This window comes from Penicillium pulvis (assembly GCF_028828015.1).
Source record: "Penicillium pulvis strain IBT 33274 chromosome Unknown scaffold_8_segment0_segment0, whole genome shotgun sequence".
NCBI lineage: Eukaryota > Fungi > Ascomycota > Eurotiomycetes > Eurotiales > Aspergillaceae > Penicillium > Penicillium pulvis.
The window spans coordinates 4,287,780-4,300,555 of NW_026643080.1; the positions used below are offsets into that span (position 1 = coordinate 4,287,780).

The 12,776-nt window shown below is 46.7% G+C and overlaps 5 protein-coding genes across 5 annotated transcripts; 3 read left to right on the top strand and 2 right to left on the bottom strand.

The window, feature by feature from the left end:
• Positions 1–597: 597 nt before the first annotated feature.
• N7503_011024 (uncharacterized protein) lies at positions 598–2,192 on the bottom strand (the record flags this gene model as incomplete). The annotated part of the gene is made up of 2 exons (XM_057070570.1): positions 598–2,075; positions 2,144–2,192. The coding sequence occupies 2 exons, from the start codon at positions 2,190–2,192 to the stop codon at positions 598–600; spliced, it is 1,527 nt and encodes a 508-aa protein (XP_056917181.1).
• Positions 2,193–3,804: 1,612 nt separating this feature from the next.
• On the top strand, positions 3,805–4,251 carry N7503_011025 (uncharacterized protein; the record flags this gene model as incomplete). The annotated part of the gene is made up of 3 exons (XM_057070571.1): positions 3,805–3,929; positions 3,984–4,087; positions 4,181–4,251. The coding sequence occupies 3 exons, from the start codon at positions 3,805–3,807 to the stop codon at positions 4,249–4,251; spliced, it is 300 nt and encodes a 99-aa protein (XP_056917182.1).
• A 466-nt stretch (positions 4,252–4,717) lies between these two features.
• N7503_011026 (amidohydrolase) lies at positions 4,718–6,322 on the bottom strand (the record flags this gene model as incomplete). Its single annotated transcript, XM_057070572.1, has 1 exon — positions 4,718–6,322. The coding sequence occupies one exon, from the start codon at positions 6,320–6,322 to the stop codon at positions 4,718–4,720; it is 1,605 nt and encodes a 534-aa protein (XP_056917183.1).
• Positions 6,323–7,267: 945 nt separating this feature from the next.
• On the top strand, positions 7,268–9,134 carry N7503_011027 (uncharacterized protein; the record flags this gene model as incomplete). The annotated part of the gene is made up of 5 exons (XM_057070573.1): positions 7,268–7,328; positions 7,396–7,469; positions 7,526–7,596; positions 7,649–8,834; positions 8,886–9,134. The coding sequence occupies 5 exons, from the start codon at positions 7,268–7,270 to the stop codon at positions 9,132–9,134; spliced, it is 1,641 nt and encodes a 546-aa protein (XP_056917184.1).
• Positions 9,135–10,524: 1,390 nt separating this feature from the next.
• Positions 10,525–11,118, top strand: N7503_011028 (uncharacterized protein; the record flags this gene model as incomplete). The annotated part of the gene is made up of 1 exon (XM_057070574.1): positions 10,525–11,118. The coding sequence occupies one exon, from the start codon at positions 10,525–10,527 to the stop codon at positions 11,116–11,118; it is 594 nt and encodes a 197-aa protein (XP_056917185.1).
• Positions 11,119–12,776: the final 1,658 nt, after the last annotated feature.

Here is a 12,776-nt window from a genome sequence, read left to right on the forward strand (position 1 = left end):
TGAATTTAGGGCAGGTTAGTTAACTGTTGACCTGCAGGTCTTTCCACAATTTGTGGCACGGATAGTTCGGGCTAGTGGACACAAAGCACGTTCTAACCCTTATTCTGGAATATCTCCGTTCAACTCCTGAATTATCGCCTTTTAGTCCCAAAGTATATTCCTCCCTGCGGCTTGTTCCATGGTTTTCTCTGTCATTCAACCCAACAATAGCTTTTGTTTGACCCATAGGCTCCGCCGCTCCACCAGGAGATCTAGGTTCAATATGTTTCTACAGGTGTTCACTCTCCGACTTGGTGCACTAATGCAACAACGTGTCTCAGATCCACTCCAGAAAACTCAACTCAAAAGATCTTTTCCGAGCCTCTATAAGGTATCAATCGGCTATTATGGTCAAAACAGTAACGATAGGAGAATCCTTGACATCACAAGACGGATTCACATGCCTGCCACGACTGATTGGGTGCTCGGTCTCGGTGGAACTGATGTATTTGGAAAAGATTTCACTACGAGGCGTGTATAGAGTTCAATCGTGCGGCAATGTTCTTATTTTTGGCTCTGCACATGGCAAATAGATTATGTACAATCCAAACGAGGAATTCAAACCGAATCTATGCTCTTCCTCCGCTTTTCCAACATAGCCTCCTTCATGAACGGACTCCGAGCTCGGATTCCTTTGCCGTACACCACGAACAGGATCGGAGCAAGAGAAAGAGCTAGGGAGATGAAGGCCAATAAGGTGCTGGCCCACCGAAATCCAAGGTGAGAGTACATGCTCATCGCAGCCAGTGGTAGGAAGGCTGAGAAAATATTCTCTCCGGTAACGATAATCCCCACCGCACTGCCCGCATACTTGGCATAGGAATCGACAACATAGTCTGAAATGCCAGTCACCACAATAACACTCCCTGCTCCCACCATGGCAAGACCAATAGCTGGTGCAATCCATGGAAGAAAAGGGTAAGATGTCCAGGCATAGACGAACATCCCACCGGAAAGGCCAACAATGCCAGACACAATAGCCAGGTACAGCCGTGCCTCGGGAATAGGCTCACCCGGCACTTCGGTGTTTCTGGAAGCTGAGTTGAAGTATAGTCTTCCTGAAAAGAGAGTCCCTACCCAACCAATACACTCTCCAATAACGATCGCAGCTTGCACATATCCAGCCTGTGAGGGAGTCCATCCATAAAGCCCTGAAAAGACCTGCTCAACTGACTGTGTGAATAAATAAAGTGTGCCAACCGTGAAAGCAGACCACATCCCTGAGAAGAAAACAACGGATTCCGTGAAATACATAATAAGCGGCCGCGTCGTACTCTTTGCCACAATCCTCAGCAGCGATGTCCCCGCGCTATCAATCTCATGCTGGGTGTATGCCTTCCTACCCTCCCGACGCAACGCCTTTGCACGCTGGCCGAGAATTGCAATTCCACGACATTCTTTGAACATGAAGAAGTATACCGGGAACAAGGCTCCATACCAGATCAACTGGAGGTATCCAATCCATCTCCAAGAGAGGAACTGGAAGATCGGAGCTCCGATGACAGGACCGATACTGGCCCCAACAAGGTACGTCACGATATACAGACTGACGGGAATATTTCGCGATCTCTCAGTATCCCAGAGGTTCCCGATAACAGTCGCTGATGTATTCGCCAGGATAGCAACACAGCCACCGGCAAAGAACCTCGTCACGATCAACGTGGCAAAGTTCTGAGCCACTGCTTGCGGAATAACGAAGCAGATGAAAGTTGCCCATGTGGATAAGAATACCCATCTCACGCCAAAGTCCTCCATGAGCGGGAGGACGAGGAGGGAAAAGCATCCTCCACCGACGGCCCAGGATGTGACGGGCCAGTAAGAATTGGGGAATGAGGCGTCTGAGATCCCAAATTCCTCGTTGATGGCCGCATGGGCAACGGTGATAATCGTGCCGTTCATCATTGTGATAAATGTCGTGAAGCTTGCCAGGTAAGTTAACGTCCACTTCTGGCGGAGAGACCAGTTATACGGGTTCCCGGGATCTTCAGGACTATCCCAGGTAACCACCTCGATATTGCTGGCCGGCTCATTATGATCTAGATGCACACTTTAGTTTTCCGGGCACTGGCTATCGGGCAAAAACACAAGAGAAGGTGAACAATACCTATTGTCTCATCAAGCTCGCCAGATACATCTCCACGAGTGAAGACCATACTAATCGGACAAGGAACAGGGTCACTCCCTACTGCCTTGTCGTCAAAAGTGTCCCTGGTGCCTCAATATTGTGGTGTATATTATTTCGCCACGAATCCCGGTCCGGTGGTTCGGAGATGACTTCACTTTTCCGTTCCGAGAAACACAATGACTTGGCCGAGGTATAGATATCCAAGCACGACAAAAGGAAACGCTTCACAAGAACATAGGCAACAGCGGAACAGTTGTTTATAAATGAAAAAGTACGAGGCCAAAGAAAAATTTTCGTTCAGCTTGCACTGGGAGCACATCGTGTTTCTTTGGATGCGAATCCACCCTCTCCAGACAATAACCATTTTGGGATTAGTGCGGATGGGTCCCTGATGGCACTTCACCCAAAGCCTGGTCCGTCAATGCAACTGACTTCATTCTCATTAGATGAACGCATTTGCTAAATTATTATGTACCCCGCAACTCGGCATATGCCTATGTGCACTAAGTCTCGATATTCAATATCTTGACCAATACTTGGCGTGAATCTTACATTTTGCCTGTTGGAGTCGCCTTAAGGTAGAATCGTAATTATTTGCAAGATTCTCTGGAGAAATTCAACATTGACCATTTGATCAAGACCTTCAGCTCTGTATGGTTCGCTATTGTTTCGTTCGATGCATCCCGTTGGCTGCTTTGCTTAGGGTCCATTGTAAGGTCTTGGCGCCTATGCCGTGCAAAAGTACCCAAGGCTTCTTTAGGAAAAATAATCCGAGTAGATTGTAGCCTCAGTCTCTCAAGATGAAAACTTCACAAGTCGGATGCAACTTCCACATGCAGTGTACACCGCTAAAATGTTCTTGTCTTCTATGCGACCTACATTTTACCCAAATACAGTACAGTATCTTCACACCGCACTTCTCTATATATATGAAATATATGATGATGTGGAATTCAGTAGGTATAGAACTTCTCTCCAACATTCAATGTTCCCCTGATCTATATAACCTTGAAACCTTCCACGGTTGGTTAGCTAAGTAATAGCTAATATTGGGTCACGATATATAAGCGTGGATGACGAAATTGACATTGTCTAGGCTTCTTGCCACTTCGGGAGTTCTTTTTGGACACATTCATATAAGGGGGAAAAGTAAAGAGATAGGGTTAAATATGGCTAGGTGGTACTTCTTATTGGATCGGAATATGATTTCATCACTCAATTCTGATGTATCCTGTGAAAATCGAACTAACGCCATTGATGGCAAATCTTATAGCCACCACGAAGACATAATGAGGGAAATACAAAATTGATAGTTTGATAAGTCTTATTTCAATGAGAAGCACCTAGTAATTGTAAAAACTAGCAGGTCTAGTTTCATCCGCCATGGGACGGCTGATAACCATTGAATCATGACTCTAATAGGCTTTGACAGCTTCAACAGTGTTTGTATCATAGTCGCCACTTGCGAGCCAATATTCCACTAAGCTTTTCTCCCCGCACTAGATCCTAGTATTAAATATCTGTCAGTTCTTCACGTCGAAGAATTCCTCTTCAATTACTTCGAGTAATAAATAATATATTTACAACCTTTTAAGTCATCATCCAAAATCACCAATATCAAATTATCTGAAACTACCAATATGGTCACCTCATCTATCGACGCCAACCCTCTTGACCCAGACACCATGTACAAATATGGGCAGAATACTCAACAAGCCCCTCCAAAGAGTGATCTGGACGTGATCATGGATCGGAATGTCGCACCGTATGTATTTAAGTCGTACTTCAGCCACTGCCATCTTCTAATCATTACCCCCAGCTCTCCCCGAGAAGTGTGCGCTGATCTCGCTCACCAGCATGCTCTTGAAGATCTTCATGATGTGACAGAGCATGCCTCAGAAAAACATGATCCCATGGACCACAGTATGTACCCCGTTCTTTACCCTTGTTTCCATCATCTAGAGCTACTCGCCTCGGACTTCCCATTGATGAGAACTGATCTAACTGAGACGGCAGATCTGAGCTCTTCCCGTCGCTCTTCGGATCGGGGCACTCAGTGTGATGAGCCTCGCAAACCCGAGGAGTAATGATGCTTGTCCCAGCAGCAAAAACGCTAATTCACATTAACAATGATTAAGTGAGTTTATTATGTGACTTTGAATGACGCAAGTGACTATAATGTAAAATGAAAGTTATGATCATCCTGTACACATTAATTTTCAAATAATCGTACCCGTTCAGTAGGCGATTTCGGTGATGTCATGGTGATGTCCACCCCGCGTTTGCCTTTGGATTGACTTATCCTCCAGCCTGGAGAATAAGGCATACAATAGAACTAGTCAGCATGATGACTGACGATGAGGGCTACGATATGTCCGACAGGCCTGCGAATCAATGCTGCGTGTTTCCATGTACAATTTGGGGCCTGAAAAGTGCCCTCAAATTCTTTGTAAATTGATAATGTACTGCAAGACAATGGGAGAATGAGCTACTTTGAAATATCCAAAATTTGTAATACTGTGTTGCTTCTAATAATATCACCCCTAGGTCCTTCTATACCTTCGTACCCAACTTCGAATCATAGATCTTCTTACCCAAATACCAAGTCTGATAAACATTCGCTTCAAGAAGTGTCTCTGGATTCCACTGCATATCAACAACAAGGAAATCCGCTTTCATTCCCTCCTTCAAACTTCCAGTCCAAGAGTCCGCAAAGCGCGCATAAGCAGCACCAGTCGTAGCAGCAGTGGCCGCCTGAGCCAAAGTGATACCAAAATGTGAGTTAACTGTATCAATAGACTCCGGCTCAAGCGCAGACCGCCTAGTGGTAGCATTATAAAGATTGGGGAAAGGCAAGTGCCGAGCGGTAGGCGCATCAGTGCCAATAGCGATATTAGCACCACCATCCAGGAAATCCTTATAGGCAAATGCTCGCTTGCATCGGTGCGGACCGACAAGACTGGGCCAGGCCTTGAAAAGGGCTGGATCGGAGTGGACTGGTTGAATAGATGCCGTAATACCTAATTGGCCGAGTCGCTTCGCATCCTCAGATGTGCTCAATTCGAGATGTTCGATCCTGTGTCTCCGGCCTGGAGTACCGACTTCTGACAGGACGTTAATTGCTTGGTGGACGGCCTTGTCACCAATGGCATGGATCGCGCATTGGAGACCGGCTGAATCAGCACGCTGGACAACACCCTTGAGCATATCCGCTGGCCAGATTGGTTCCACTGGATCTGATTTGCCGGTATACGGCTGGTGAAGGGCAGCGGTGCACCCGTCAACCACACCGTCGCAAATCAACTTGATTCCGAGAACAGTGAAGGCGGGATCGGAGAACTGCTTTCGTAGTTCAATTGCCCGGTCCACATAGGTGAAATTGGCTTGCTGATCGTCGGTGAATGGAACGAGCCAGTGAGCACCGATGTGGAAAGGAATTGTTTTATCGCGTCGATATTCTTGCAAGACCTCCCATGAACCTTCGTCCATAGCCATATCGACGATACCCGTGTATCCGGCGGCAGTGTAAGTGGAAATGGCCACCTCCAGGGCGCTCAGATTGTCCTCTTTCGAATAGAGGCTTTCCAAATGTGGCCAGGCCAGATTTATCAGGACAGACTCATCCAATAGACCCGAGGCCTTGCCATACTCGTCTCGATGAATAGTTCCACCAGGAAGATCCGGAGCAGTATGAGCTTTCATCTCCTCGAGTCCAGCAGAATTACACCACATAGAATGAAGGTCGAAAGCGTCGATATAAATAGGCCGAGGATCCAAATCATCCAACATACTAGCTAAAGCAACTCCATTGGTTGAGTTTTGGATCCATCCCCGGCAGAGAATCCGGGGAACAGATGGGTTAGACTCGGCGTATGACTTGATAGCCTCCCGGATCTGTTCCAGCGAAGTACAGGCGATTAGATCCACTTTCCGCAGGGAATGTCCATACTGCAAGATATGCACATGGCTGTCAATAAAGCTGGGAACAACAACGCGATTCTCCAGATCAACCACTGTTGCATCTGCGGGGACTTGAGCGTTTTCGAGAGAGCCGACATAGGAAATTCGGTCGTTCTCGATGATCATTGTATTGGCAAATTCATTGTCTGCGCCGGATGAGGGCACAAAAATGCGACCATTGCGGAAGACGGATGTCATGATAGGGATTTGTTGTGGTTGGTGAAAGTTGAGGACGGGACGATAACCATTCGGTGTTCTTGATGGTATTTAATGAGATGCGTGGAGTGGGGATCCCAACCGAATGCCGAATCTCCCGAAGTTTCCTATTGCGAGCTTGGAGGATAGGAGAGGGATGTAACCAAAAGTTTATCAGGAATCTTCGGCTTGAAGTCAGGAGATTGGACCGGTGAGTTTCGAAGAGAACGATTGGTGACAACCTACAGGTGATGTCTCATGATCTTGGCGGCGCAATTTGACGCCATTGGTCAGTTTGAGGTGGAGGTCTCCGGGGAAGTGGAGCCTAGAGATAACTGCGATGACTATGTGGGCGCAACAAGAATGTTATCAGTCATGAAGATTAATTCTGTAATGGAATGGCGAAGTTGAATACTCCTCTCTTCTGGGTTGTCTTGACAGACTTGACAAGTTAGATGTGTTGCTTTCATTGACGATAAAGGCATGAATTACCGTGAGCCGTAACAGCCGCGTTCCGTTCCGCACTGAACCAATTCGGTACATGACCAACTGCCCCCGGCAATCAAGCGCGTGGTTCGCGTCAAATGCCATTACCCAAACCTCGCTTATCAAAAGCCAATTTCCCCGCATATTGAGTCAACCATAGCATGATAAGCTTAGATGCGGTTGCTTCATTGGCTATTGCTTCAAATTTCCCTTTTGAGCCAAGTCGGCTTCCCCTTTCCGCCCTTGAGTTGACTGTGAATGGCTGCGATTTTCGTATCGCCATCTGCAGCCGATGATGATAAGCTGAGTACTAGCCGACCTTCTCGCTTGATGTCGACCGAGTGCGAGTGAATGGCATAAAACAAGGATGGCCCCCAACTCAGGTGAATCGATTTAGGCTTTCACCTAATCCTATTACTTTTGATTGTTGCAATAAACCGCTATTCTTCACAGCATAGGCCGATGTCTCCCAATAACCAACCGATAGATCCTGACTGGCCACCAGGAACTGTTCGGATCGAAGGTGGATCAATATCCCGCACATTCACAAAAAAAAGGTCCATAGACTGACGGTCGCCATTCTGTAACAGACTATTCCGAATCAAGTCAGACCTCAGATGTTATTTTAGAGCCAAAGCCCAGCAACGATCCAAATGACCCTCTGGTTGGTGCTCCATGCTTGTCTATCGTTCAATCAGCATAACTGATATCATATGAAAGAATTGGCCGCAATGGCGGAAGTACTTGAACTTCGGTTTAGTCTCCTACTATGTGATGATGGTTCTTGCACTGTCAGTATACCCGTTGGCAAATATAGCGCGACAACCTACTAATGCCCTACAGAATCGATGTGGCAACGGTGACGTGGGGATCAGTCAACCTAGAGCTCGGCTTCAGCTTTGCCCTGCTGAATGACAGTTATGCTGCAGGATGTGGTGCATTGTGCATTGGCGGAGTGATCCTCATCCCCTTTGCACTAAAGTTTGGCCGACGACCAGTTTACATCTTCAGTACTGCAGTTCAGTGCGGAATCAGTGTTTGGTCTGCGAAGATGCAGACTGTCGCAGACTTGATGCTGGTCAATGTTCTGAGCTGTATAGTTGGGGCTCTAGCAGAGGTCCTAGTGCAGATGACTGTTGCTGATGTCTTCTTTGTTCACGAAAGAGGTCTCATGAATACAATCTACTTCTGGTTCATGACAGTCGGAGCGACTTTGGCACCCCTCGCCGGTGGATTCATCACTCTTTCACAAGGCTGGCGCTGGGTTTGGTGGTGGATGGCTATCCTCTTTGGAGCTGGACTCGTCGGCTTCGTTTTCTTCTACGAGGAGACTATGTTCGGTGACCCACCTATCAACGGAGTGCCCGTTTCCGAGATACAGTCCACGGAAGCAACAATGCACAAAAAGGATAGTATCGAGGCAGCAGCAGTCGAAGGGATTTGCATCCCACATGCTGTCGCAGTTAAGGCCGAGGCTGTTGAGATTGACCACTCAATACCAGAAAAGACTTATCTTCAAAAACTGGCTTTTTGGTCTAACTCGCCGATGCCCTTTGGTCAATTGCTAAAGCACAGCTACCAGCCTTTCTTAATTCTGTTCAGTGTCCCGGCCGTATTCTTCATGGCCGTCGAATATGGAATCATGACGGCCTGCACCACCGTCCCGGTCACTACTCTCTCATCGGTCATGACATTACCACCTTACAATTTTGGGTCCGCCCAGATTGGGCTGATGGGAATCCCACCATTTCTCGGTACCACCATAGGGACGCTGGTTTGTGGACCACTGAGCGACTATATCGCTCTATACCTGGCGAGAAGGAATAACGGAGTCTTCGAACCAGAGATGCGTCTTTGGCTGTCATTGATCTTCACACCATTCGTCCCAGCGGGTCTTTTCATGTTTGGAATCGGTTTAAACAATGGATCCCACTGGCTCTTACCGGCATTTGGGCTTGGCATCTGTGGATTTGGTGTTGTCCCGCCCAGCAGTGCCGCATTGACTTACCTGACTGATGCATACACTGATGTAAGTCTCTCTAGCCTTTTCGAAATGACCTGCTGCTGAACAAGACAATAGATTATTGCAGATTCGATTGTTGGTGTGACTTTTATACGCAATCTTATCTCCACCGTATTCGTTTTTGCACTTGCTCCCTGGGTTGATCGGGTCGGGTTGACATGGTTCTACGTTACTTTCGGCCTTATTTCCACATTGGTTCTTCTTGGAAACTTTATATTCATTTACTTCGGCAAGAAATTTCGAGTGATGACCGCGGGAAGATACCGCCAATATAGTGAAGACAACCTGGTATTGAGGGAGAATTGATTGGAAACAACATGTCTGCATCCATAATATTAGAGAGACTGATTACAACTACGAGCCCAAGTGTTTTAATTCATTATCGAACTCATACGAATTTATAGTTGACTTCCAGCTTTGCAGAGTTCTATAACGTTGGTCTGTAGCTCTTCAAAGTAGATTCAAGCCCCATGACACGCAGATGCAATGGCGTGATTGCTTTTTTGATACAATACCTGAACCATTCTTGTGGATGCGTGTATCTCATTGGGAGGCCATATTTGCATATGACTCAATGATGCAGGGTCCTTACCATGCATCCAAAATCGTAGTTGCACCGCATATTTCATATACTTTGCTGCCTAGGGTAACCACTTTCAAGAAATTCACAGTGGGCTTACGCAAATGAAGTGGAAGGTTTGCTTTGATTGGGAGAGTAGTTGGTGTGCTGTGAAAGTCTAAAGTCAAATCTGGAATTTTGCAATTTAGATATTATTCATTGGAGACAACATAGACGACGTACCAAATGCCTACGCGTCATGATGAGAAAATCTTGGACAGCAAACCAACAGGAAGAAGTGTATCATTTACCTAATGAAATGCTGTTCGGTCAATAGTTGATTAAATCTGCCTGCGCCCGGTAGAACCTTGTAAGCATATGGTTCGCAGAAACATGATTTTGCAACGTAAGCAGAAGTACCAAGGCCGTGCTTTCAGCGAATGAGGAAGAGTATCCATCCAACAATTTAACAACGCAGCGTGGGGGAACGAGTTTACCTGTCTTTACCCCAGGAAATGATGTCATTAAAATCATGTAGGGTTCTTATTGTACTAAAATTTACTAAAACAAAGAAGTGCGTGATTCAGGCCCTTCGGGGTTATTAAGATTTTCGGTGAAGCCAATAGTTCCGCATCGGCTCTAAGTTCCGACCAGTTTGTTACTTTGAGAAAAGCCCACTATATTTGGGACGATTTATTTTTGGATATCAATTTATGGATCACGGGAGAAAAATTAGGGAATTTGCCAGGGACCAGGATCACGCTAGCACAGGGACAATAAGCACCAGAGCTCGAAATGGTTTGGTTCGGCCTTGGCCTTGCCCTGCGCCTATCTTCTTTGAGCCTAGATTGTGGGTCAACCACCACCGATTGCACCTTCATTGGCTATGCCAGTTAGCGCGGGTGATGAGCCTTTTTTCTTTCAGGTCATGTTCGACTTGGTGCCCCACTGTAATGATTCCGGCATGGAGACATTGGTAGGCCGAGCCTCAAGCAAGATTATGATCCATGTTTAGGCGGAAACATGGCGTCGCAAGGCTGCTACAGAGGCGTATATAAACTCTCCAGTTCCCTCTGCCCTGCTGGCTTTCCCCATCCCATCTGCCATAAACAGTTACTGTCTTTACAACTTTTCACCATGCAGTACAAGACTCTGGCTACCCTTCTTTTCGCTACCGCGGCTATTGCTGCCCCTGCGTCGGAGGACCCTACCGCTTCTGATGATATTTATGAGATCCCCTCCTCCATCGAATCAGTCCTCGTGACTGGTATCCCTACAACCTGGATCAACGACTTCTATAGCAATTCTGATTTCCAAATGTCCGAAATCAGCGCGATGGAGAAAGGCGACTATCCTGCTTGGGTTACCAGTCTCCCCTCTGCTGCTGAGGCATACTTCACTTCTGAGATCCAGGCAGAGATCTCCGAGTACAACAGCCAGATGTCCGCCATGTCCGCCATATCCACCGGCGATGTCCTCACGGTCTCCGGCAGCTCTTCCGGGTCCTCCACCCCCCTCGCGACGACCACTAGCGGCGCTGAAACTACAAACGGTGCTAGCTCCACAGGATCTTCCTCGGATACTAACTCCACTGGCTCCTCTTCCTCGGGTGCGTCTTCCTCGGGCTCCGCGACTAGTACCTCTAGCGGTGGTGCTGCCGCTGCTACTGGTGGTCTCGCCATGAGCCTTGCCGGCGCTGCGGGCATTCTGGGTGTTGCCCTTGCTCTGTGAGGTGGATGCGTGATAATCTGATATAAAAATATGCGTTACCTGTTTCATCTGGTTGAATGACAGATTTTGTTCCGATGTCGCGATTTCGATTAATACTACCCACATAATGACGATCTTTAATTCGCGAAATGATATCTTGAAATATATTTAACAATTATCTTTTGGAAACGGATGTGATTTACCCCTGACAATTAGAGTGCTGTCCATATTCCGTATTGGCTTAGTGGCTCGGAGATTGGCTTGAAGGGCCTAGGCCCGTGCTTGTCTCAGCTTACCGACAGCGCAGATAAACTCAAACCGAAGCAATTCCCTCGGCTTTAATGCTCGCATGGCGGACTTTGAAACAGAGGGATCACAGCCTGCCACTTGGGAAATATACGATATGTTTTGGAGAGGTGGGGCTCTGTTCCTGAACCTTTGATCGGTTTCTTAATTCTTCACAGGACTAGTGTGATAGCACATGCCGCTATCCGGTTGTGGCGTTTTTGCTCCTTCTAAGTACTGTACTGTTTGTTTGCCTGCGGCATTGCTTTTATACCCCTTCAGGTATGTAGTCCCTATCAAAACCCTCAAGGGTCGCATATAGCCGTCAGCGAGGTCTGCTATATGATCTGAGAGTTCCAATGACCCCACTTGAGCGATCCCTCCTTAGTGATTCAGTACAAGATACAAACCAACATTCGGCCTATCTAAAGAAAATACGTAAATAATTAAGATCCAAAAAAAAAAGTTCAGTTCAGTCCGCCCGCAAGATAGTAGTAGTCTAAAGATGTAGGCATTCTAGGGGCTATAGCTTGCATAAGCAGTGCTTACTTTTACAGAGAAGATCGCATCTTTATCCTACATTTGGAGAGGGGTCATTAGTCTAGATTTTATAGCTCTCATTAGCCGCGTCAGCGATGCATCTAGTCAAATTTCTCCTGAGAAGGAGACCGAAAGAGATAACGATTACGTCGAACTGTTTCTATGGATTACTATCAAAGAACGACAGAGAGGAAGATGAGGCTACCTACACTGATACTTCCCCTCATTTGAATGACATGGCAGTACCTGTGAATGTCATGTTAAGGGAGCCATAACCGTTGGCATTGCTGTCATCTGCTTTACCACCGCGATTGGAGTCGGGATATGAGATTTAGGTTCACGATATCGGATTCGTACAAATTCCGCAGTGAAATGCACTCTTGAAATAGCTTCGTTGGCCAATATAGGAAGATCTTTTTTTGAATGGCTGCTTGGGGTTTATCTCCCCGCTGTCAACGAAGGGCAAAATGAGTAGATTTCTTAATGTTGAAACATTCTTTAAAGGCAGACATGCGTTTACCGTCCGCATTATTGTGCTGGCCTTGAGGAAAGACAATATCATCACGTATGTAGTAACAAATCACGACCAATGACTCAACAATGGCGAACAAAGCGGAGCACCAAAATATTAGACTTGGCATTCGTTCATCCATTCACTCAACCAAGACGGGATTTAGCCGATAAGGTCGGGTAGTGAAGGTTCCCGGCGCAAACTCAAAACGCCAACCGAGAACAAAGCCTCTCCAAGACCGGGAAGTACAGAGCACTAAGAGCAAAAAGGATTAAGGGACAAGGGACTAGGGAAATCTAGTACGTAAAAGTGGCGCTGATTGGGCAAATACCTTAATATGCGG